Source organism: Ipomoea triloba, chromosome 14 (genome assembly GCF_003576645.1).
Source record: "Ipomoea triloba cultivar NCNSP0323 chromosome 14, ASM357664v1".
NCBI classification, from domain to species: Eukaryota; Viridiplantae; Streptophyta; class Magnoliopsida; order Solanales; family Convolvulaceae; genus Ipomoea; species Ipomoea triloba.
In genome coordinates, this window is record NC_044929.1 from 1,005,340 (window position 1) to 1,026,688 (window position 21,349).

The 21,349-nt window shown below is 34.8% G+C and overlaps 4 protein-coding genes and 1 non-coding gene across 9 annotated transcripts in view; 2 read left to right on the forward strand and 3 right to left on the reverse strand.

Moving 5' to 3' along the window:
• The window catches only part of LOC116005013 (origin of replication complex subunit 4), a 6,604-nt gene extending 4,222 nt beyond the window's left edge, over positions 1-2,382 (forward strand). The window contains exons 11-17 of one of the 2 annotated variants that reach the window (XM_031245229.1): positions 90-171; positions 576-661; positions 753-862; positions 1,092-1,184; positions 1,266-1,330; positions 1,437-1,580; positions 2,138-2,382. In XM_031245229.1, the coding sequence (XP_031101089.1) occupies positions 90-171; positions 576-661; positions 753-862; positions 1,092-1,184; positions 1,266-1,330; positions 1,437-1,580; positions 2,138-2,161 (604 nt within the window). In that variant the 3' untranslated portion in view covers positions 2,162-2,382. The remainder of the gene's footprint in view (positions 1-89; positions 172-575; positions 662-752; positions 863-1,091; positions 1,185-1,265; positions 1,331-1,436; positions 1,581-2,137) is intronic. The other variant, XM_031245230.1, reaches the window with a different exon arrangement.
• A 339-nt stretch (positions 2,383-2,721) lies between these two features.
• Positions 2,722-2,805, reverse strand: TRNAM-CAU. The gene is given in 2 exon segments: positions 2,722-2,757; positions 2,768-2,805. It is a non-coding gene; the product is annotated as a tRNA-Met (tRNA).
• Positions 2,806-6,110: 3,305 nt separating this feature from the next.
• Positions 6,111-8,286, forward strand: LOC116005277 (palmitoyl-acyl carrier protein thioesterase, chloroplastic-like). The gene is made up of 6 exons (XM_031245539.1): positions 6,111-6,536; positions 6,624-6,757; positions 6,840-6,953; positions 7,181-7,349; positions 7,492-7,560; positions 7,669-8,286. Exons 1-6 carry the CDS (start codon positions 6,168-6,170, stop codon positions 7,996-7,998), a joined length of 1,185 nt encoding a protein of 394 aa, XP_031101399.1. The 5' UTR covers positions 6,111-6,167; the 3' UTR covers positions 7,999-8,286.
• Positions 8,287-9,407: 1,121 nt separating this feature from the next.
• On the reverse strand, positions 9,408-15,194 carry LOC116005364 (CDP-diacylglycerol--serine O-phosphatidyltransferase 1-like). Of its 3 annotated transcripts, none has more exons than XM_031245645.1 (14): positions 14,924-15,194; positions 14,138-14,188; positions 12,682-12,876; positions 12,318-12,383; positions 12,150-12,209; positions 11,919-12,009; positions 11,687-11,741; positions 11,475-11,554; positions 11,232-11,348; positions 11,061-11,145; positions 10,733-10,824; positions 10,217-10,470; positions 10,007-10,095; positions 9,408-9,799 (listed from the first exon to the last, which is right to left on the reverse strand). In XM_031245645.1, exons 3-14 carry the CDS (start codon positions 12,843-12,845, stop codon positions 9,681-9,683), a joined length of 1,272 nt encoding a protein of 423 aa, XP_031101505.1. In that variant the 5' UTR covers positions 12,846-12,876; positions 14,138-14,188; positions 14,924-15,194; the 3' UTR covers positions 9,408-9,680. The 3 variants fall into 3 exon arrangements, with proteins under 3 accessions (XP_031101505.1, XP_031101506.1, XP_031101507.1); XM_031245646.1 differs by lacking the exon at positions 14,924-15,194 and adding an exon at positions 14,297-14,378; XM_031245647.1 differs by lacking the exons at positions 14,138-14,188; positions 14,924-15,194 and having other exon boundaries at positions 12,318-12,415; positions 12,682-12,830.
• Positions 15,195-19,715: 4,521 nt separating this feature from the next.
• Positions 19,716-21,349, reverse strand: part of LOC116004506 (DExH-box ATP-dependent RNA helicase DExH5, mitochondrial) — an 11,698-nt gene continuing 10,064 nt past the window's right edge. Inside the window, exons 16-19 of one of the 2 annotated variants that reach the window (XM_031244582.1) lie at positions 21,164-21,223; positions 20,919-21,071; positions 20,689-20,799; positions 19,716-20,528 (exon numbers count right to left, since the gene is read on the reverse strand). In XM_031244582.1, coding sequence (XP_031100442.1) covers positions 20,061-20,528; positions 20,689-20,799; positions 20,919-21,071; positions 21,164-21,223 — 792 coding nt within the window. In that variant the 3' untranslated portion in view covers positions 19,716-20,060. Of the gene's footprint in view, positions 20,542-20,688; positions 20,800-20,918; positions 21,072-21,163; positions 21,224-21,349 lie in introns of both variants that reach the window. The other variant, XM_031244583.1, reaches the window with a different exon arrangement.

The following is a 21,349-nucleotide window of genomic DNA, read 5'->3' on the forward strand; positions in this document are numbered from 1 at the left end:
TTTTTTTTTTTTTTTTTTTTTTTTTTTTTTTTTTTTTTTTTTTTTTTTTTTTTTTTTTTTTTTTTGACATTTGTAATTTGGTTGATCAGAATTCTCAAGCACATTTTGCTGTTGCCAAAGGACTTGGGCCTTCCTACTAAATACGTAGATGCTTTCAACACCAAGCTTCTTGTATCCTCTCTCTTCATTTTTGTTAGTTATATTTAGAAAATGTGTGCGTTTTTACCATGTGCACATTTTTCATTAGTTGATCATCTTTATCTTTGGAAGATAAATAGAACTTCAGGTTTTACGTTTCATTTTGGATGGTCATCATGTGATTGTCCGTCCATCCACTGGAAGATTGAGTGAAGGCCTAATATCCTGCTTTAATGCCGTCCGTTAGGGGAGAAATTGTTTAAAACTCATATTTCATCTTCTGATACCGTACAATTCATTCCTCAATTGTTCAGACTTCACTATCTTGTTCTCATTTGGTTTCAAATTAAACTTTCATAGGGTATAAAATGAAATCAACTACATTTTTGTGTTCTTCCAGTTCTGTAATATGTTACATAATCCTTGATATTATCCAGAGTATTTTATCAGATGACAAATTCAAAGACATCGTTGAGTCACTGTGTACCTATGATTCAACTTTCAACCATCTTTTAAGATTCCTGTAAGTTGACATCTGTTTTTGAAGGGCAAAATTTGTTGATAGATGCTTTTTCTTATTTAATTGTAAATCCTCACACTTTTCTTGACATTAGGTTCTCTGCTGTGTGTCAAATGGATATGAAATCTGGTTTCCTATCACTTGATAACTTTAGAACTGCACTCTCAAATACTCAAAGGCAACCCAAGTTGGAATGTCTGACAGGTAAGCGGCATTTTACCATTCACTGTTCCCTTGCTCTAACTCTTTCGTTTGATAAAAAAATATTTTGTTTTACATCCTTTTACCACCTAAATGTTATTCTATAGAAGATAATGGATCATATTTTACTCTCCCTCCTATTTTATCTCCAATTTTCTTTCCTCCCACTTTACACATCCAAACACAGCATAAATGTTGAGGTAAAGCAGTGCAAATTTAATTTGCAATACAGGTTGCTCTATTTTGGAGCTATATATTCTTGTTTGCCTGAGAAGGTTGGAAGCCAACGAGCAAGAAACATGCAACTTCAACTCTATAATGAAAGGTTTGCCACACTGAAAATTCCATCCATTATATACCGCTTTCCCTGTTTTTCTTCTGCTTATCAAGCCACCATGTCTTGCAGAGTACAAAAATGTTCATGATTCTTTCAAAACAAGTGATTATTATGCAAGGGATGTTTGCCTCCGGGTATGCTCTAATCCTTGAGTGTGTTGAAACTTAAAACTGAAATATTCGAATAATGGTATGTACTAATAGATTAATAGTCTAATGCCCATTTGTTTTCTGTATAAAGGCATTTGAGCACCTTTTGCAGCGTGAGCTAATCTCCTTCGTGGAGAATAGGGGTCACAACCAGTCTATTGAATTCCGGCCAGTACAGCTTCTAATATCACTGCATGAACTTCAACAAGGACTGAAAGCTTGGGGCTGTTGTCCGGTATGCACATTTGAGCAAGAATTATATTTTCTGTTTAAAGTTTGTCCATGCTTTATTTTACCTAAATTTTTTCGGCAAAATGAAAACATATCATTCAATCAAATCCAAATGCAAAGCATTACAAATAAAGTCTGGAGGGTAGTTACACCACTCCATGCAATCTGACAAGGAAACAGACTTCCTTGCTAGAGTATGGACTGTCTGATTCGTAGATCGCCTAATAAACCTAATGAAAATGTGATTAAAAGGATTCTTCATTTCCATAATATCTAAGTTGGGTGAATGATAGAAATCTTGATTGTATTGAAGTGGAGACTGACTGCTTACAACTAATCCATTCTGTGAGGAACAACTGAATTTATTTTCATTTTGTTTTCCTGATTATAACAGCGAACTCAATAGGTTATTGGTTCAGATATTGAATGTTTCGTGAAAAGTGTGGAATTTGAAACTTAATAGATGAAATCATTTCCTCTTTTATTTGGTGTGAAGCCTAGTTAGTTGTTTCTCAGGTTCTGGGCTGGGTGTCTTATGCCTTTGTTTATCTCTTGTTGCAGGTAATTCTCCATAAATTAATCTAATCACAACCTTATCATCAGAGCATTTTTGGCGCATCATTCCAAACATTCTCTTAAGATGATCAGATGTATTGTATCTCAAGCACACCATCCTTCTGCATTCTCTTCGTTTTAGCAATATATATATGTATGCATTTTCCATGAATTGACAAAATTAGTGGGTTTTCGTGGCTGGCTAATTGTTCTTGGACACGTTAACAAAAAAATTTGCATGTTTATTATTATTATTATTTTGCAACAAATAGAAGCAAAAAATATAATAATTTTTTAGGGCATCTCCAATAGTGTAGATTAAATAAGGAGAAAGGGAAATAAAACAATTGGAAGAGAGATTGGAAAGAAAGAATACTTTATAGAGACAATTTTGTCTCTGCAGGTATGCTCTGTCGTGCGTAGCGCGTGAGTCCCAATAATGTGGCGCTCACACTCCACAATTAACTTGCAAGGGTGAGGGACGGCCTTCAAATTATGATGTGATGTGAAAAAGTTAAGCCTACGAACTTCAAAATATCAAGTGGAACATATAACAAGGTATTACAGGGTATGTCATTAAAAAAACGTATTGGGGTGAGAGAGGCTCGAACTCTCGACCTCAGGATCACTCTAAGCTATGAGACCTACGCGCTAGCCAACTGCGCCACCACCCCCTTATGAAATTCTGAGCTTTAAGAAATTTATAGACTAAAGTTAAACCTAGCTGCCTTTTTGCTTGAAAAATGTCAATTACTAATATGTGCCAATAAGTAAAGGACAACAGTTTCAGGACCCATCCAGGGTATGAGAAAGGAACTTCCATCAATGAAAAACCTTTTTTTTTTTTTTTTATATAAATGTTAAAAATTACAGAGTAAAATGTATTATATTTAAAATAATTAAACACTCTCTCAGTCAAGCTCGTCGTACAAGGTTTTCCTAATACAATTTTTTCATGAGTCCCAAAAAATGTTCAAGTCAAAAATTTGAGAGTGCGGGTAAAAGTTGAAAGTTCATGTAATACTCCATAACATACATAGGAAAGATGTGAAAAATTTTATGACTTCCTTTAAATTTAGAGCCATCAAAGTGACTCTGAGTTTTATGACTTGCTAAATTAACTGGCTTTCTAGTGTGTCCTGTCAAATAACGAGTTTTAGTGGGTATATGCCCCTTTAAAGGCTTTAATAGCTCTATCTTTGATGGTAAACAATCAAATCTACTCCCAATATCTTATATACACCAAATCCCTTTGCTGTTAAGTCACTCAACCAGTTGCAGTACGAAATGGGTCACGGTTTCTGTGCTCCCATAACTACTCTTAACGGAATAGGGTGTGCTGGGCAGTTGCCAAGGAACAAGGTAACTACCTTTGACCATCTAACTCCTTTTATAAATAAAAGGGAAAACATTGCTTAATGATACCATGGCCGAACCTTATTTGACAAGCTCAATATGCTATCTATTGGCATCTCATAATATATTAGGTTTGTTTGGTAAATAGAAGTTTAACAGAATAAAAATAAAAAAAAGTAACGGGGTTGACCACTTTAATAAACATTTGTTAATTAGAAAAATTCTCTCCAGAACGTCCATGCCTCATATATTAACTCTACAAAAATAAATAGCGAAAAATTGCATCGTTAAAAAGGTAAAATATCCGTTGCTATTCAATTTCGCGATGAAAATTTTTTGTCTCTAAAGGTAGTGTCGTTAAAGTTTTGTGACAATTCGAAGTCCGTCGCTAAAAACAGATATTTTCGTCGCAAAACAAAAAAATATGTCACTATTGGTAAATGGACCGTTAATTTCATTGCAGTAGTTCATCATGTTAAAGAGTTTTAAACTTTTTTTTTTTTAATAGCCTTGAGTCAAAATTTGGAACCGCAATTCAAATTAAATTTGAATTGGTCTCATAATGATGGAATAATGAATATCATATTTTAAAAAAATCACAAAAACTCCATTTTACCATTGGCTGCAGATCAGACAATGCCTTTGGGGATTTTAAGAAGGTGATGGTGATGGTTGTTCTTGGTTTTGCAGATTGATAAAAGAGCTTTTGGCTGTTGTGACCATCAGGAATTAAAAAATAAAAAAAAATGAAAAAAAAACCTCCCTCATTCACTAATTACTTAAAATTGTATGGATTTAGAATAAAAAAAAATAATGGCATATTAAATATGGTTTTATCTCATGATATCATAATAAAATTAATGTATTATGTCTCGTTGCGCACATAAATTTTATACAACTTCTTACAACGAGCTCGACCAAGAAGGTATTGACAAGAATAGAACTCATGATCTTTAGGTACAAGAATATTGAAGTCTAATCATGTCAATCACTCTTTTAAATGCACCATTGATGTTATCAAAAAAATTTGTTAATTTTCTCCTCTTCTTCTTCTTCTTCTTCTTCTTCTTCTTCTCCTTCTTCTTTTTTTTTTTTTGAGATACTAAAGTCTCATAACATGAGAAATAACACTATTTAACGAAATGTGTTTGATGTGGTATATACCGTCGTTCCCACAAATATGTATAATTAATAGAATGAAGCTTCTCTTTAAGACCTTGCGGTCTTTCAATGATTGATCTAAGTGCTAGAGCTTAGAAAATGGCGACTGCAAGTCAGAGGATCTCGAGCTAAATATAGAAGTATGGAAAATGTCAAAAGCCCCTCCTCCAAGCATTTAATGCGGTATATATAAGGGGCAAAAAGGGGACACATGTCGGCCTCTCGGCATGACCAAAAAGTGTCGCGCATGCAGTTGGCAAGCTTGGGAACGGCGCATTGCCAGCCACATGTGACTAGATTCCTGATTGCCCACTAAGATGGGGTTAGATTAAGCCATGAAATCTAGGTTTAAATCCTCAAGTAGCCCTGGTAGGGATGATCGTCCCGACTTGAACTGGTCGGGGTCGGTCCCTAAGCAGCGGATTGTTATTGCGGTCTCCAGTTGACTCAGTTACTATATTTAGGTCCGCAAAATCAGGCTTATGATCGGTCTAGGTCGGAATTGATTCATCTTTGCGACCTGACCGAGTACCGAGCATGTATACGAAATGTATAGAGAGGTATATTCAGAGATTATTCCCTATCAATGTTAAACAAAACAAGTCTTGTTAATTGATTTATCTCAATTCATTCCATAAAACAAATTTTATGACAATTTGTTAGGTAACATTAACCTTGAAACATATATATGGCATGGTATAACTTTTAAAAAATTATAATTGGATTCACAAGAATAAAATTCACATAAATATGTTTTAATTTCATTAGAAAAAAAAAATAAAAGCAAATGAATAAAATCATGTCATACTTATTTTTCTGATGAATCAAAAAGAGTAAAAAGTAGGAACATACAAAAGATTAAGCGCTTAAGAGGACTATCTTGATCCTAATTCCATATGCTTGAGGCTATTAGGCAATTGTTGCACCATGATTGGGAATTTCAATTGGGACTGAAATATTGAACACGTTCACAAGAAAGCCAATTTCTATACAGATTGAATGACATCTCACCTGAAACATCTGAACCTTGGTCTCACTATCTTCTTGTTATAGACACGATAGAATAACTTGTTTATAATATTTTTAATCCGTAATTATTTTTATCTAGTCATATTACAAAATACATACATACATACATACATATATATATATATATATATATATTAAAGAAGATACTCTCTTCCTGCAACTTTGTTTCACACACCAAAAAAGTGCTAAAAGGGAAATTTATATTGTCTTGTACCCATCCAAAATGGCCCCATTACTGCTTAGAAATTTCCCAACTAATGTCATCAAATATGTACATTTCCCACTTTGATATGTCCAAAAAAACAACAAAGTCCCCTCTTTTCTTCCTCTGCAAAATGCTAAAAAATAAAAATCCTCAAAAAAACCATCTTTTGTCCCTCTTCCAACAACAGCCCTATAAGTACTATGATCACCCCTACAACCTCATTCTTCAAACTTTCACCCAAAAAAAAAAAAAAAAAAAAAAAAAAAAAATTCAAAGGGAGAAGAAATGTCCACCTTCTCCTATGTACCCAATTTCACCATAAAATGTTCAATCTCACCAAGAGAAGAGCCTAAACACCATAATGTGATTGGGGTGAAGATAAATGGCCATTCTTCGGCTGCATTTCCGGGCGCGAAGGTTGATCTTTTGAGCCAAAACCACGCGGTGGTAGCTGCCACGACAACGCCTCTCCACCCTGGGGAGCGTTTGGAGATTCGACAGAATATACCCACGAAGAAGCAGCTCGTTGATCCCTTTCGCCAAGGGCTAATCGTCGAGGGAGGCGTTGGGTACAGGCAGACAGTTGTGATCAGGTCATATGAAGTTGGTCCTGATAAAACTGCAACCATTGAAACCATCCTTAACTTACTTCAGGTAATTAACTGTTTTTTGTTTCTTAAGAAAAAAAAAACACAACATGAGTTTGTTTTAGGACATTATAAGATGTTTTGGGATGTGCAGGAAACAGCATTGAATCATGTGTGGATGTCTGGGCTACTAAGTGATGGATTTGGAGCCACACATGGCATGATGAAGAACAATCTCATATGGGTTGTTTCAAGAATGCAAGTTCAAGTTGATAATTACCCAATCTGGTAATAACTCCACACAAAAAAAAGACTGAATCCAATCAATTAGCTAGTCTAACCCATGACCTTAACTGTTGTCTCTCGACAGGGGCGAAGTGATGGAGATAAACACATGGGTTGGAGCATCGGGGAAAAACGGGATGAGGAGAGACTGGCTGCTAACAAGCAAAGCCACGGGGCTCGTATTTGCCCGGGCCACCAGGTAAACCGTTTAGTTTCATAATCAGCTTAATTAAACTTTTAGTCGAGACAGAACAAACAGATCCTTAAATTTGGTACCAGAACTAGGCAGGAAGTCACTTTTAGTCAAGACAGAACCACGCCCTTCGATTCCTATGCCTTATGCAGACATCCTAGGAAATTAAAACTGTCTGTCATATGTTTAATTCTTGCAATAACATGATGAAATTTTTGGTTCTATGGGGGCAGTACATGGGTGATGATGAACCAAAAAACGAGGCGGCTCTCGAAAATGCCAGATGAGGTGAGGGCTGAGATCTCGCCATGGTTCATTGAGAAACAGGCAATACCAGAAGAGAATCCTGTCAAGATAGACAAGTTGGATAACAACGCGACGTATGTTATCTCTGACCTTAAGGTGATCCATCCCTCATATAACTAATAAACGTGAATTTTAACTATCAGCATAAGTTTTTAGTTGAGACAGAACACAGTTCTATCCCTAACGAACCTCAAAAGAGATAAGTGATAACTCTGCTTCCCTGTCTGGTTTTTTTCAGCCAAAAAGAAGTGATCTGGACATGAACCACCATGTAAACAACGTAAAATATGTTCGATGGATGCTCGAGGTAAAAAACAGACAGAAAACCAAAATAATCCCAATGTTGTTGTTCTTCATCAAACATTAGTCCAACCAAACCTTAAAAATACCCATTTTTTCTGTTTTCTGTTCCCAGACAATCCCTGATCAATTCTTGGAGGCTCATCAGCTATCCAACATCATACTCGAATACAGGCGAGAATGTGGAAGCTCAGACGTCGTTCAATCCCTATGCGAGCCAAACGAGAACAACAACAACAACAACATAAGTCTGCTAAATGGATTTTCATTGGCATCAGGGATTCTTCATCAGGGCAATGGACTACTCGAGTCCCTAACCCGAGGGGCGTTTAGCTACACGCATCTGCTGCAAACAGAAGGCGAGGAGGCGAAGAGCAAAGAGATCGTTCGAGGAAGGACTAGTTGGAAGAGAAAGCTGCCTTCCATGCCATCATTTCCATCCTGACAGAAACATATATATATGCTCTAAATGGACTTATTTGCCATTCTTTTCAGCCATTCTGATTCATTTTTGGGCTGAAATTTAACCTCAGAATGCATGAAATGGCAGCAGCAAGAACAGAATCAGTAAATAAGAGATGTAATCTGTGTGGGTGTAAAAGAACTAAAAAAGAAAAAAGAAAAAAGTGTGCAGTTAGTACATAAAAGGCATTGGTACATATACATTGTTGTATGTATAAGAAGAAAATTTGGGTGAAATTCTGTATTTATTAGAATATTATTGTCTATTGATGATAATAAAACAATAAAAAGGTGAAGATTAGTCATTTTCCCATTTGAATCACATATGTTGGGCGGAGGCCCGTGAAAGGCCCCCGCCTGAAGGGTCAAGTCAAACACCCTGCTTTTTGAAAATGTCGCGGTATAAAACAATAAAGTTGGGCTTACGCTATGAATTATAGTTTTTGACGTAATGGTAAGCATTTGATCCTAACAAGGAAAATGTGGAGGTATAAGTCAATAAAGTTGTGTTTTCGCTATGAACTATAATTTTTAATTTAATGGTAAGCATTTGATCCTAACAAGATATTAGAGCCAGGTCATTCAAACGTTTTATTTTGAAATACGGAGTATAATTTATTGGTTTTGTAATAAGAGTGTGTCAAGCTCTTTGCCCACCAGCAGATGATATAGAGTGGACCATTGAATTATCGTGATTTATCCCTCCACTATTCTGTTGGAGCAGGATGTGAGGGCTCTGAGAGCAAGGAAAATTTTGTCTTTGTGGGCAAGAGAGTAAAGAAATAAGGGAAAGCTATTTGTATGGGGAAGTTTAAAATAAAATTGGAGTGTTAAGTCCAAGGTGGATGTTTACATAGTTATATGCTACACACAATAGATTCTTTTCCTATGAAGAATCTTGGAAAATGAAGAATAATGGATACTATTTCCACACCCAAAAAAACTACAATTTTGTTGATAATAACAATGAATTCTTGAGTCAAAGACAAGAATATTAGAAGAAAAAAAAAGGTGATGAAATGGGAGTAAACAGTGGAAATAACTAAGGGGTGATAGAGACAACTGGAGACATGACCAAAGAATTACAAGTCTTAGGAACATAGATTTTCTGGGTTGCACTAGGAAATGGACATAGATTTGGAGGTTATTAATAAAATACAATAACAATAAAAATAATAAAATTTATTTATTTTTTCATGCGAACGTCTTATCGAATAAATAAAAAATACAAGTTTTTTTGAATACTATTGACTCTATTATAATGTAATATATATCTGTTCATATATACTTTCTCAACTTACTGAATCACAACGAGCCAACGCCCCCACTGGAGACAGCCATGCCGCTTGACCACAAGGCCTTTGGCATAAGAAATACAAGTTAGATTAGATATTGAAAACAAGAACCAAATAGAACTCATATTGAAGAAATTAGAGTGCTAACAATATGATCTTCCCAACAACAAAGATTATGCCTTTCAGAGCCAACAAAATTGCATCTCAGAAGGCACTACAAATAAAGAATAGAGTTCTCTCTACATCCTCATATCTAACCACACAACACAACATAATGCATATACAGCAAACAACATTTACAACACAGAGTTAATCCGAAGCGCCAGAAATAAATCAAAGAATTTGGGACCGACGTGCCAAAATTAAACCCTCATTGCCGCTTTCTCTTCATCAATTGCCATGACCATGCTGACAAGAATATGATAAAGCCAACCCCGGCAGATGTCCAGAATATAACTAACCATTTGGGCATCGGCTCGTCAAACAATCCTGAAACGTGGAGCAGGAGGAAAATGAAACGGTTTCACTTGTATTATAGCGAAAATGGACATATTTGATTGGATACAGCTTAGCAAAAGAGATGATGCAGAAGGAAACGGATTAGTATTCACTTGTATTAGCTGCAGATTATTAAGCGAAAATGGATATATTTGATTGGACACATCTTAGAAAAGAAGCTTATGCAAGAGAGTATACCGTGCCCAAACTTTATGCAGATCAGGAGTTCGACGATGCAGATAGCAAGGGAAAGCCAACAAAACGATCCCACCTTTTTTACGGGCTTTCTGAGCGAGCGTGTATGCCATGGCAAAAAGCAAAATAGTAAGGAAATGAGAATCCAAATATGTAAGTATTGTCTTTTTAAGCAAGTCTAAGTCCGTATGGGAGTAGAGGGAAAAGAAATACCTGTCCTGCAAGTAAGTATTGTACTCGCGAATGGTTGGAATTGCAATTAGCCACCATAAAATTAATCTGTATATTATCAGAGGGTTTCTCGGAGGTACCCAAAGACAAAACTTAAGGAAGAATGTGTTTAGTTCTACAGTCAAGAACACAACACAAAGACTAAGAACTTGAAGAAATCGCCAAGGACCAAGAAGTGGATGCCATTCATCTTTATCCCAATATGCCGGAGTAAATTGACCAAGTGTTCGTTTGACCTAAAATATTCATTAACAAAAAAAATAGTTTCCAATCACAAGATGAACATTGTAGAGTTTTTTAAGCAGTAATAAAATAGATGCCAACAGCATTCTTACGTCTCAATGGCAAAAGAAAAAGCTTGTTATGATACAGTATGCAATACCACAACTTTCAACCCAGAAAATTTTCAGTGTACATAAAAGAAATATGTGGCCAAGGATAACTAAAAATCAACAAAGCACAGAAGTACTTCAATTGTATAGTTCAGGAAATACATACTTTGCCTATAATATTTGGCTGCCGGCTTATACCAACCCACTCATATGTTTTGCCATCAAAATACCCAACAGTTCGCATCCCTGCCCAGATACCTGTAGATGACAAAAGAACATATTACATCAATGCATAATTTGGTATGGATTAGCAAGCGGGAAAATAGAGGTTTCACGGAAATTTTCTGTTTTGATAGAAAAGGAAGCCTGGTTCTAATTCTATATCAGATATCTCTCCTGTAGAGTATTTCCTATCACTGTTTAAATACAGGGATATTATTTGCCTGCATGAACTTCATAAAAACAAATGCGAATAAAATTATATCGATGCTCACCAAACCAGTTGCAGATTAATATGTCAAGAACAATGCTATCCCACCAGCACTCATTGAAATTTGGTAACATATGACGGAAGGTAAGCTGAAAGCACAAAATAAAAGATTAAAAAATGACAAACACTCATCTAAACAATTCACTTAGGGGGGTAATTTGGCCAAGACTTCTACCTCCATCAACTCAAAGCCAATTGATAAGACCCACAACAGAGGCTGATTGCGAATCATTATGGCTTTTCCCCACCACCCAAGAATATGAGCCAGAACAAACTCATCAAACAGAGTATCCTATAAGACAAAGCAATGAATCAGATAGACTAAATGGTCAAGAACAAAAAGGAGAACCCAAGGTAAAATAACTAATGGAAAAAATATAATATCAATTTTACAAGGATTGTGAAAGTAGAATCATACATAAACATTCTTAAACTTGTTGGTCGTATTTTCAGATATGTATATTCTGCAATCACCACCGTAGGATCTTTCAGGAAGTTCTGTACAAGTAATAATGCACTTAAACAAAAAACAAAGCACTTTCAAGAAAGGAGATGCGAGTTGCATGGATCACCAATAAGAGATGAGCTGATCCATGTCTAATTGCTAGAGGATAGGCCCAAATTCATTACCAACACCAAGATCGGGATGCAGATATTTCATAAACTGGCGAGCATCATCACGCTTCTGAGAGAAGAAAAGAGAAAAAGAGGATTAAAGAAAATTGTATACAGTAGAATCACATATCTAGCAGACCAACAGTTTTATTAATGATTATTAACAAAGGTTAGACAAAGTCGAAAGAGCAATCCATTAAAATAATTTACAAAAACAAGCAAAAATGAATCTTGACAAACAACTAACCTGAAAAAGCAAAAATGTTAATGAAACAAGGTAGATGACTGCCATTCCATGAACAAGACGCCAGATGGCAGGATGTGGTCTAATAAGAACTCTGCAATCGTAGGTACTTGAAATTAAAGTGTGCAGATAGCCACTCATCAATATAAAGCAGAAAGGGAGTTGAATAACAACAAATTAATAAGAAGAAACACAAAAGTAAATTATCATAAAAAATTAGAGTTCACAACTTACGTTGAAGGGGCTTGCAGTAAAGAGTAAGCAAGATACACTGCAATCATTGCCCATACTCCCCTAATAAATACAAGGAAAACAACTTTTTACATTTGCTAAGAAATTGAATAATTGACCATTAATAATGAAGGCAAAAACTCAAAAACACCATGAAGAGAATGCACAAACCTTTTCACAGATATAATAATATCACTAGTTGAGGTGCTTTCTGGATCTAGAGCTCCACTTGCCCAACTGAAATGATGTTGACATAAATAAATCAAGATCTTCAAGAGAAACATATTTTATGTCAGAAACATGTGGAAAAATTAATTAGCAGTGAATTAGTAAAGATGCAGAAATCAAGAAATATATCATTGAGAAGACAATTGGAGAGACTTAAAGGAAAGCAATCTTGTATACTTTCAAAAGGAGGACAATATAACTGCGGTTATCTTCTCAATTGTATACTTCCGAAAGGAGGACAATACTGAAATAACAATTGTAAAGAAGTGTCTGAACTATGCACCCATAGAGAGATCAATTAACTCACATGAGAAAACATGCACCAATTAGTAACAGCGTAATTGTACGCGGTTTGTATGCCCAAGCAGTCCAAGGATCCAATTCATCAACAGAAGTTGATGAGCCCAAGTGACCATTTTGCAAAGAAACAACATTCTTTTTGCTACTCCTTCTATGACCATTAGGCTCCATAAGCCTCCTCTATCAAAACCCAGCTTCTTTACTGCATATAAAAAAATTTCAAAAGATAAATGAGGCTGGTAGTTCCAGTGAGAAAAGCTGAACCATATAAAAATATATTAAACTAACATATGCACAGAAATAAAGCTCAGAATCTATAAAATCCCAGCCTCGATGAAATGTGAAATGTGTTGCAATGCTATATCATATACTCTGTAACTCAAACTATTTTTATATTCTTGCCAAAGACAAAAAAGTATATAGTAACTCATCAAGACCACAATAATTGTGAAGCGTGTTTAATATACTCCATTAGAAAGCATGTAAAGTCTATGGTCAAGTAAAACAAAAATATTGGGTGCTAAACTAAACAAAGTGTTAATCCTGATCTATTTGGGGTCGAATGTATGGATTCTATTTCTCCATTCAACTCTCTTGACACTAGTTCAGCACTAAGCCTTGTACCACCATGCCTTTCTTAACAATGTCCACCAAAGTTATGGTCTAATCCAGTAATCCTTTCTCACCTAACTTCTACCACAACCATCATGCTATTAATGTTACCTTCAGCTGTGAAAATTTTTAACTGCTGATCTCTGCAGTATTCTAGAGCAAACTGAAGAAAACTAGAAACCTTCAAGTTTGCTCCTGACTGAGATGCAATAGAGGCAAGAGAAGGACGGAAAGGATAGCCAAATTGTAATCATAATTTAACTTTATGTACTGCTAATTTAACCAGTAAGGCAAAAAAGCAGTCCCAGAATCCAATTCTCATTTTATCTGGCATCTTTTATCTAAAACTTCAGCAAAATCAGACTGCACTGATGGTTTATTCCCAACCTCATTACCTCTATTTGAATACAAATCTACCTTCCAAATGCAAAAATACGCAACTTAAAAGAAAACTCAATCCAAATGAAAACCTAAGCCTAAAAATTAGCTCTGCCACATTTAACACTCATACTCAAACTATTACTAAATTTCAAAACACATACATAAACCTAAGAGATCATCATTATCTACAAACATCCACACAAAAAAAAAAACAAAAAAAAAAAAACAAAAAACAAAAAACAAAAACAAAAAACATACAAGATATAAAGCTTGGAAGTGCAATGATGGAGAAGCATTAAACAATAAACAGTAAGAAGAAATGATTAATGATAGTTGACACCTCTTCTTCAAACTTAAAATCTTTCTACTTTAATGCACTAAAACCCTATTGAAACTAATTAAAGCAACTAAGATTGTCCAGAATAACACAAATTTCCATAAGAATTCGCGATAAACTCAAATAAACTGACCTTTATCAAGTACGAACCACAAAATCCAGCCGAAATTTCAAAATTCCTCCACTGCATGCCACCGAAAAAAAAAATTTAAATTCAAAACAGCATCACGTACCGCCAGCCAAGGCGCCAACCCCTAAATCCTCAAATAAACCAAAAGAAAAAGGCGTATACGATTCCAATTGAAAAGCCATCCGATTTGAGAAAATTACTAGAACCCCGATTCCAAAACCGCAGCATAAGTAACGTATGGTGCATGCCTATCATCTTAACCAATCCCAAAAACCTTCTCCAACACGTGGCACTTTCAGATTACAAAACTCAATAATATTACGTATTCCACACTGAAAAAAATACCGTATAAACAACACACGTGTGTATGTACGAACAGAATTACAGAAATACATATAAGCCATGATTGGTAATATAGTTAATTTATCATTCAATTTTAACGTATTTAACCATTATTAACAATTAAAGTTTGTTAAACAATTTGATTAATTAGCTTCTTGTAATAGTTTATTGTTCTAAAAATGTTAAAATTTAAAAAGTTACTCTAAGCAATTTTTTCTATCAACTTTCTGAGAAAAGGTATTTTATATGTAATCAAAATACTAATTTACAATATATTTTTCTACCATCAACTAATGTTATCAAGTAATCAAATTGTTGTAAGCTCAGATAACTGCTATTTATCGAACACTCCATAGACAGAGAGGAAAGGTAGTAAAATAAGCTTTAAAAAGGCAAATTCATATATATATATATATATATATATATAAAAGGGGGGATGGTACTTGCATTCAGAAAAGCTGACAGGCGAGGCGTGGCCGTACGATTGGAGGGAAAGATTGCAGTGGCCGTTGGATTAGAGCCAGAGAAAGATTTGCAGGAATGAGGGCTTTGGCGCAGCTGAAATGCCTCTCTCTCTCTCTCTCTCTGTGGAAGTGTGTACGTATATATAGGTGTATATATAGGTATGGATCGGGTGAGCTTCTTCTTCTTCTTCTTGTTTGACAGTTCAGAACAGCTGAAGAGAGAGTTTGATGTACGTCGGTCAAAAGGCCAGACTGGTAATATAAGGAATTAAGGATACGTCCTGCCATGGAATTTGATGATTAATTAGAGAGTACCTTTCTTATATAATGCCTAAATTGCCCTCTCTAGATTTTTTGATTTTTTTTTTTTTGAGTTTTCTGTTTATGTTATCTTTTTTTAGTTTTTTTTTTTTTTTTTTTAGTTTTCTGTTTATGTTATCTAAATTGCTGTTGCCAGCATTTCAGGCTTTTTAAGATACATTGAATACTAATAATGTTTTTGTTCACTTGACTTTTATGTATTTTGTAAGAATATTCTCCAAGAATACCTTCTTCTATGTACCATGTACTAATGTAGCTACTTGGTATCCGATTAGGTCCGGTACGTTCATCCCGACTCCCGAGCAGAGCTATTTGAAGATTTAGGCTTAGACGCTTAACTTTAGACTGACCGCATCCCTCAGTAGGTGGTCATGAATATCAGTACACGTGACTGTCAGGGCACTACTCCCTAGCCAACCAATTATATGTGTGACACGTATTAGACATGTCGAGAGCCCGTTACAAATGTGTGATCACAAAATCGAACCCTGGTAGAACATATACTATTTAAATAAAATAAAAAAGATTCCAATGAATTCAAACTCTCATCAAGCAAACATCATAAAAAGCGGTTATAACACTAACATTATACTTGATAACATGTGGTTGGGATCAAAATGAGAGCATAGTTATATTTGTTTTATTTCAAAATTGAATCCATTTAAAATCGTCAATTTCTAGTTCTTGATTTGAATGAATATGTCTTGACTAATTAATTTATATTGTCAAACAGAGGCTAAACTCGTGAACACATAGGTAGGTAAAAGGCTACTAACCTTAGTTTTAGGTTTCTACAAAAGTGAAAGGTGGTTCTAAGTCTAGCCACTTTGTCCTTTAAGATTGTGTTTCCATATAGTTGGAGTAAAGAATTGACAGGTGAGTTATAGTGCAATTGGTGTTTGTGTGTTTGTTGATAAAGAGCTAGAAGAAATAAAGACAATTCAATGCAAAAATACAAACCATAAATGCATGGTGGTTTAAGGAAAGTGATTTTACAAGGCTGGAATCTTGTGAAAAAGGGCAAATTTGGTTAGACAACATAATTTTCTTTGCTATCTATGAATGGTCAAATTCTTTTAACTTATGTTCCCATTTTATTGATATGACATATCCAAACACATGGCATATTGATGAAGATATAAGTCTAGAATACATTAGGTTTAGGTCTGAATTGGAGCTATGAGTTGATCGTAGAAAGGTTAATTGATTGGTCATATGTGGATAATTAATTGAGTGGTTAAGGTTTAAATGATGGCTCTTTATGTGCAGTAAGCAAAGATTTAACCTCTGTGTTCAGCTGAGTTATCATAATTTACATTCTCTCAAATGCTCTGTCGGACAGGGGTGTGAGGCTATTAGGATTAAGAATTCAACTTTTTGAGAGAGAAAAAAAAAATAAAAAATCAATGATGATCTTATTATATCATGTGACTATTTGACACTACATTTTCACTTGCCCATTTGCCTTGAAACTTGTGGGCAAACAAAACATTGGTACCATGATTAGATTTCAATTTACACCGTCCAAAGATTTCTTCATCATTACAGCCTAAAACTTCTATATTTTCATCATGTCAAACGTGAGATAAGTTGGGTACACTAATAATGTGTCCGTAACACATATCAACTTTATCGCGGATTTGCGGCTATACACACGTGGGGATTTTTACCACACCTTAAATTTAATTTATCTGATACAATTATGTCACTTTTGAGTTTTGGAGAAAAGACCAAGAATCGAGTCTCACCAGGGACAGTGTGGGAGCAACATCTCAAAGTGATGAGAGCTTCTTGTACGCAGTGAGTAAAAATCTAGCCCCTATGTGTAGTTGGGTTACTATTTATTTACATCCTCCTAGAAGCTTTGTCGGGTCGGGGCGTGTGAGCCCTTGGAGTTGGGGATTCAACCTTTTGGGAGAAGAAGAGTTTTGACTAATAATATAAATTTTGTGTTCACTAGCATTATAAAATTTTGTTCAAATATATGTTTACATTTTGTAATAATTACAAAATTATCATTATTATACTCTTAATTTATAATTATTGACCATTTCATATCGATGCATGAAATTATACGTTTAAAACATACATTGTAACTTCAGCCTTGAGGTCTATATAATTTAGTGGTGATGATGAAATGAATAAAAATTCCACCACATTTTTTTCTAAGTTTAAATCTCCATTTAGACCATTTTTAGATGGATAAACAAGATTTCTTTACATTTCTCACACGAACAACGGCATCCTTTATGTATATATACATTTAAAACATACATTGTAATTTCATCATTGAGGTCTATATAATTTAGTGTTGATGATGAAATGAATAAAAATTAAGATTTCAAACAATGTTCAAATTGATATGATGTGTCCTATCATGTACATACAAACAATATAATGGCCTCATCAATTTGAGTTGTCATGAAAAAGAAAGATAGCATATTGATTATAAGTGATGACAAAAAAATTTTAATTACAAACAAAATTCTGATTTTTTTTTTCTTTAAAAAAGAAGAAGAAGAAGTAATTGCAAACCAGATGGACTAACAATAGGATAATATTGATTGATTGAAAACATTAGTATATATCATAATTCATATAACCTAATTAAGTTGGCATATATATGTATTAAAGAGGTTGTTGCATGCTAAATTATAAACACCAGCTACATTCATGGGCCAAAAGAGCTGTATATTCCAATGTTTGAATAAATTATATTACATAATCACAAATTATAATTAAAATTTGTTATTTGTATACAAATAAACATTTATTAATATAATTTTCTGATTGTTTATATTTATATTCTCATGCATTAGTTGAGTCCATCATATATTAATTAAATAAAATCATGTATTAGTATATGCATATATTTTTTTGGACATATTATACTAGTATCTGCATCTTGCATGATGAAACTAATTTAGTCGAGTCTCGATTAGACTCTATTCAAGAACAACTATATGCATACTTTTGTAAGGAAATGAAAATAAAACCATCATGTCATTTATAAAAATGACACCATTTGGTTACCGTGTTCTTAATTATTATTCGACATTATTGTAGATTTTTTTTTTAAATTTTTATATATAAAATTTTATGTGGATGTAAGTCTTAGGAGGAGGCAATGAGATTCCAGTTCCATGAAAAGAAGAAAAAATGTGAAATTTATTGCACTGCATATATATGTGTAATTAGGTTTAGAAATTAGAATTAGAATAATAAATAATAAAAACAAAAAATGAAGCAATAATTAGAGTATTGTACTATTGTTGGCAATAGCAACTAGCTGATAAATAGATTAGACGTGAAAAATTAATGCCCCCGATTCCAATTTCCATCAACATTATTCGACTAATCTAGTCCAGAGAATGTTTGTGAAATATCTATAATATCTATAATTCATACCATATATATACACAATGTATTCTTTTGGTCAGACAATTAGCTTGATAGCCATAAGATTACAAATTCGATCTTCTGTGTGAGCTGTCTATTGGTCTTTTTGGTTTGAATCGATCAACCCAGAAACCAAAGGAGAATCAATTTTCCTCTTGAGGTATTACACATTCAAATAATACTACGAGTATAAATTTAAATTAAGAATACCGCAACTACGCTAAAAATTATATAGCCAATGTGAAGGCGTAACTTTACTTTTGTTATACATCGCCACATATTTGAAAGATAGTACTGGACTTGACCTTTTAGACCTCTGCCTAACAATCTCTCTAGCTACCTAGTATTGGACTTGTCTCTTACCGACATCTGCCTAACAATTACAAATGACTTTTTTAAGTGTTACCTTTGAGTTTTGAAGCATGCCCATTATATCGCGAACCCTGAACCAATACACAGAATTTATGTTCATAATACACAAACACATAAACACGATATAATAAACATAAATTCTATGCATTATAAACATAGATTCTGCACTTTACAAAGTCAAATTCTATATATTGGACCACAATTGTGATTTGTGAACCTCTAGTCCAGGATATAAATTGCCTGAAGTGTGATTTTGGTTTTAGTCTTACGATTCGTCTATGTAGAAAAATAGCAGAATTTGTGGTTGGTTTGCGAAAAAATAATATTTTCTACACTGTTTTCTGCAAATCTAACAATCAATTTTCTATTTCTATCCAATTTCCCTATGTTTTTTTTTTTTTTAAATTTTGGAACCCCATAATTCTTTTCCATTCTTACCTTAGCGCAAGTAGCAAAACGAAAAACAACAGTGCATTAAAAAATCAAGAAAAAGAAAAAGGAGAAAAACCTACTACTACAACTACAAATGGATTATCCCCTAACTTGTACATTCCAAAAACTATGTACAAAAAAGAGAATTAAACATTTAAACACATTGGTAACTAGCTAGCTTTCAAGCTAGATAGCTCAAAGAATTAGTTGCTTGTTTGCCCCATGCTGAATCCTTTAACAAAATACCCCCCACCCCACCCCACTCCACCCCACGCCCAACCACACATCTTTATGATGCCACCATGTAGTTGTTTATGAAATAGCTGAGTGAGCCATGCCATTGCCTACTAAGTGACTGGTATCTCGTTATCTTGAACACACGCAACTCCCCGCTTGCTCCATACCCATACCGACTCTTTCACCAAATTAGCAAAGTCAGTCCCCTCCGGGGATTGGCATGCCCACGTGATGTTTCGTTCCAAAATCAGGCACTGACATACCACTGCCTCGGTGTCACAAGACGAATAATATGATGAGGCTGTGCTTAGAGCACACATCACTTGGTGGCCGCCGTTTTATATCATAAGTTCACAACTTCAACTGTGATCTGTCTTGCTCTTTTTCAGAAACATTGATATCTGATCAACATTACCATTTGTTGCTCGGTTTTCCCCTAACAACCAATCCAGAGCCTCGGCTGCTGCATCTTTTTCTGCTTGTTTCTTGTTATTGCATGGCCGGCCAATTATCTGTGTCCCGTTGAACTCCACTGTTGCTCGAAACTGGTTGTTACCAAGTTGTTTTGTCTCATAGACAGGGGCTGCATAGCCTGCTCGGCTTAGTATAGTCTGTAGTCGGCTCTTAGAGTTATCGCCCCCGGGACCACTTTCGGTTCTTGATATCAAGGCTGCTGCGGGTGATGATGCAGCAACAAATGGCTTGGATTGTTGTAGAAACTGACGGTTGAAAACAAATTTACCACTGCATTGATCCCCTGAGAGAAGCAACCGTATTGCAGACAGAAGTTCGTGATATGCATGTAAATCCATCCTCGGATATAGGAGCTGCACAAACAAACTTAACATCAATCATCAATTAAGTGATTGTGCAATGGAAAGAGCACATACTGTTATCAACTGAGACTATAAATAATGCAATGGAAACAAAATACAAAATAGAAACTGAAAGACCAAAACACATGTAGCTGCTCGCTTTTTCACTTACTTTGGTCTGAATTAGCTCGTCAAGCTCTCTCCTTAACGTTTGGAACATTTCTGCTATTGCAGAGCTCATAAAGAACTCTAGGTATCCACCCAACATTGTCAAGTGGCCCTCCTGTCAGATCATTTGATATTGTCAATAAATAAATTACTTTATGTGTGGCCTTGGGGCTTTAACAAGAATCCTCATTCTCGAGTAGTCTTTCGGGGAATAACAGACAAAAGAGTACTCACCATATCGCCCTTCAAAATGCTTCCACCAAATAACAGCAGTACTGAGTCAGAGACAGCTGTAGAATCCCGAAGAAAAACAGAGTTCACTTTAATTTTCTCGTTGAAAGCTAGCCATGGGAATGGTATCTTAGAATCCCGTGCATTAACAGAGTTCTGCACATGTATATCGAGCAAATATGTAACTATAAATGTGTTTGAACTTTGAATGAAGATACAAGAAGCCAATAAGCACAAGATATCCTTACAGAGTACAAAAACACCTGGCCATCTTCCATCGTTTTCAATGAGAATGACTTCTCATTATGCTGCAAAGCATTGCCATAACAAGTATTTAATTGAAGAAACAAGATATTAGTATGAAGTGAAAGGACTAAAAAGGGATGGCAGGGGAATAAATCCAGCTTCAATAATAGAATAGCCATGTTTTCTTG

Coding starts and splice junctions, on each gene's coding strand:
- LOC116005364 (XM_031245645.1), bottom strand. CDS start 12,845: ATGGAGCCTAATGGTCATAGAAGGAGTAGCAAAAAGAATGTTGTTTCT. Junction 10,825..11,060: donor ATTAATCTGCAACTGGTTTG/GTGAGCATCGAT, acceptor TGTCATCTACAG/GTATCTGGGCAGGGATGCGA. Junction 10,471..10,732: donor AGCCAAATATTATAGGCAAA/GTATGTATTTCC, acceptor TGAATATTTTAG/GTCAAACGAACACTTGGTCA.
- LOC116005277 (XM_031245539.1), top strand. CDS start 6,168: ATGTCCACCTTCTCCTATGTACCCAATTTCACCATAAAATGTTCAATC. Junction 6,537..6,623: donor CCATCCTTAACTTACTTCAG/GTAATTAACTGT, acceptor TGGGATGTGCAG/GAAACAGCATTGAATCATGT. Junction 7,350..7,491: donor ATGTTATCTCTGACCTTAAG/GTGATCCATCCC, acceptor GGTTTTTTTCAG/CCAAAAAGAAGTGATCTGGA.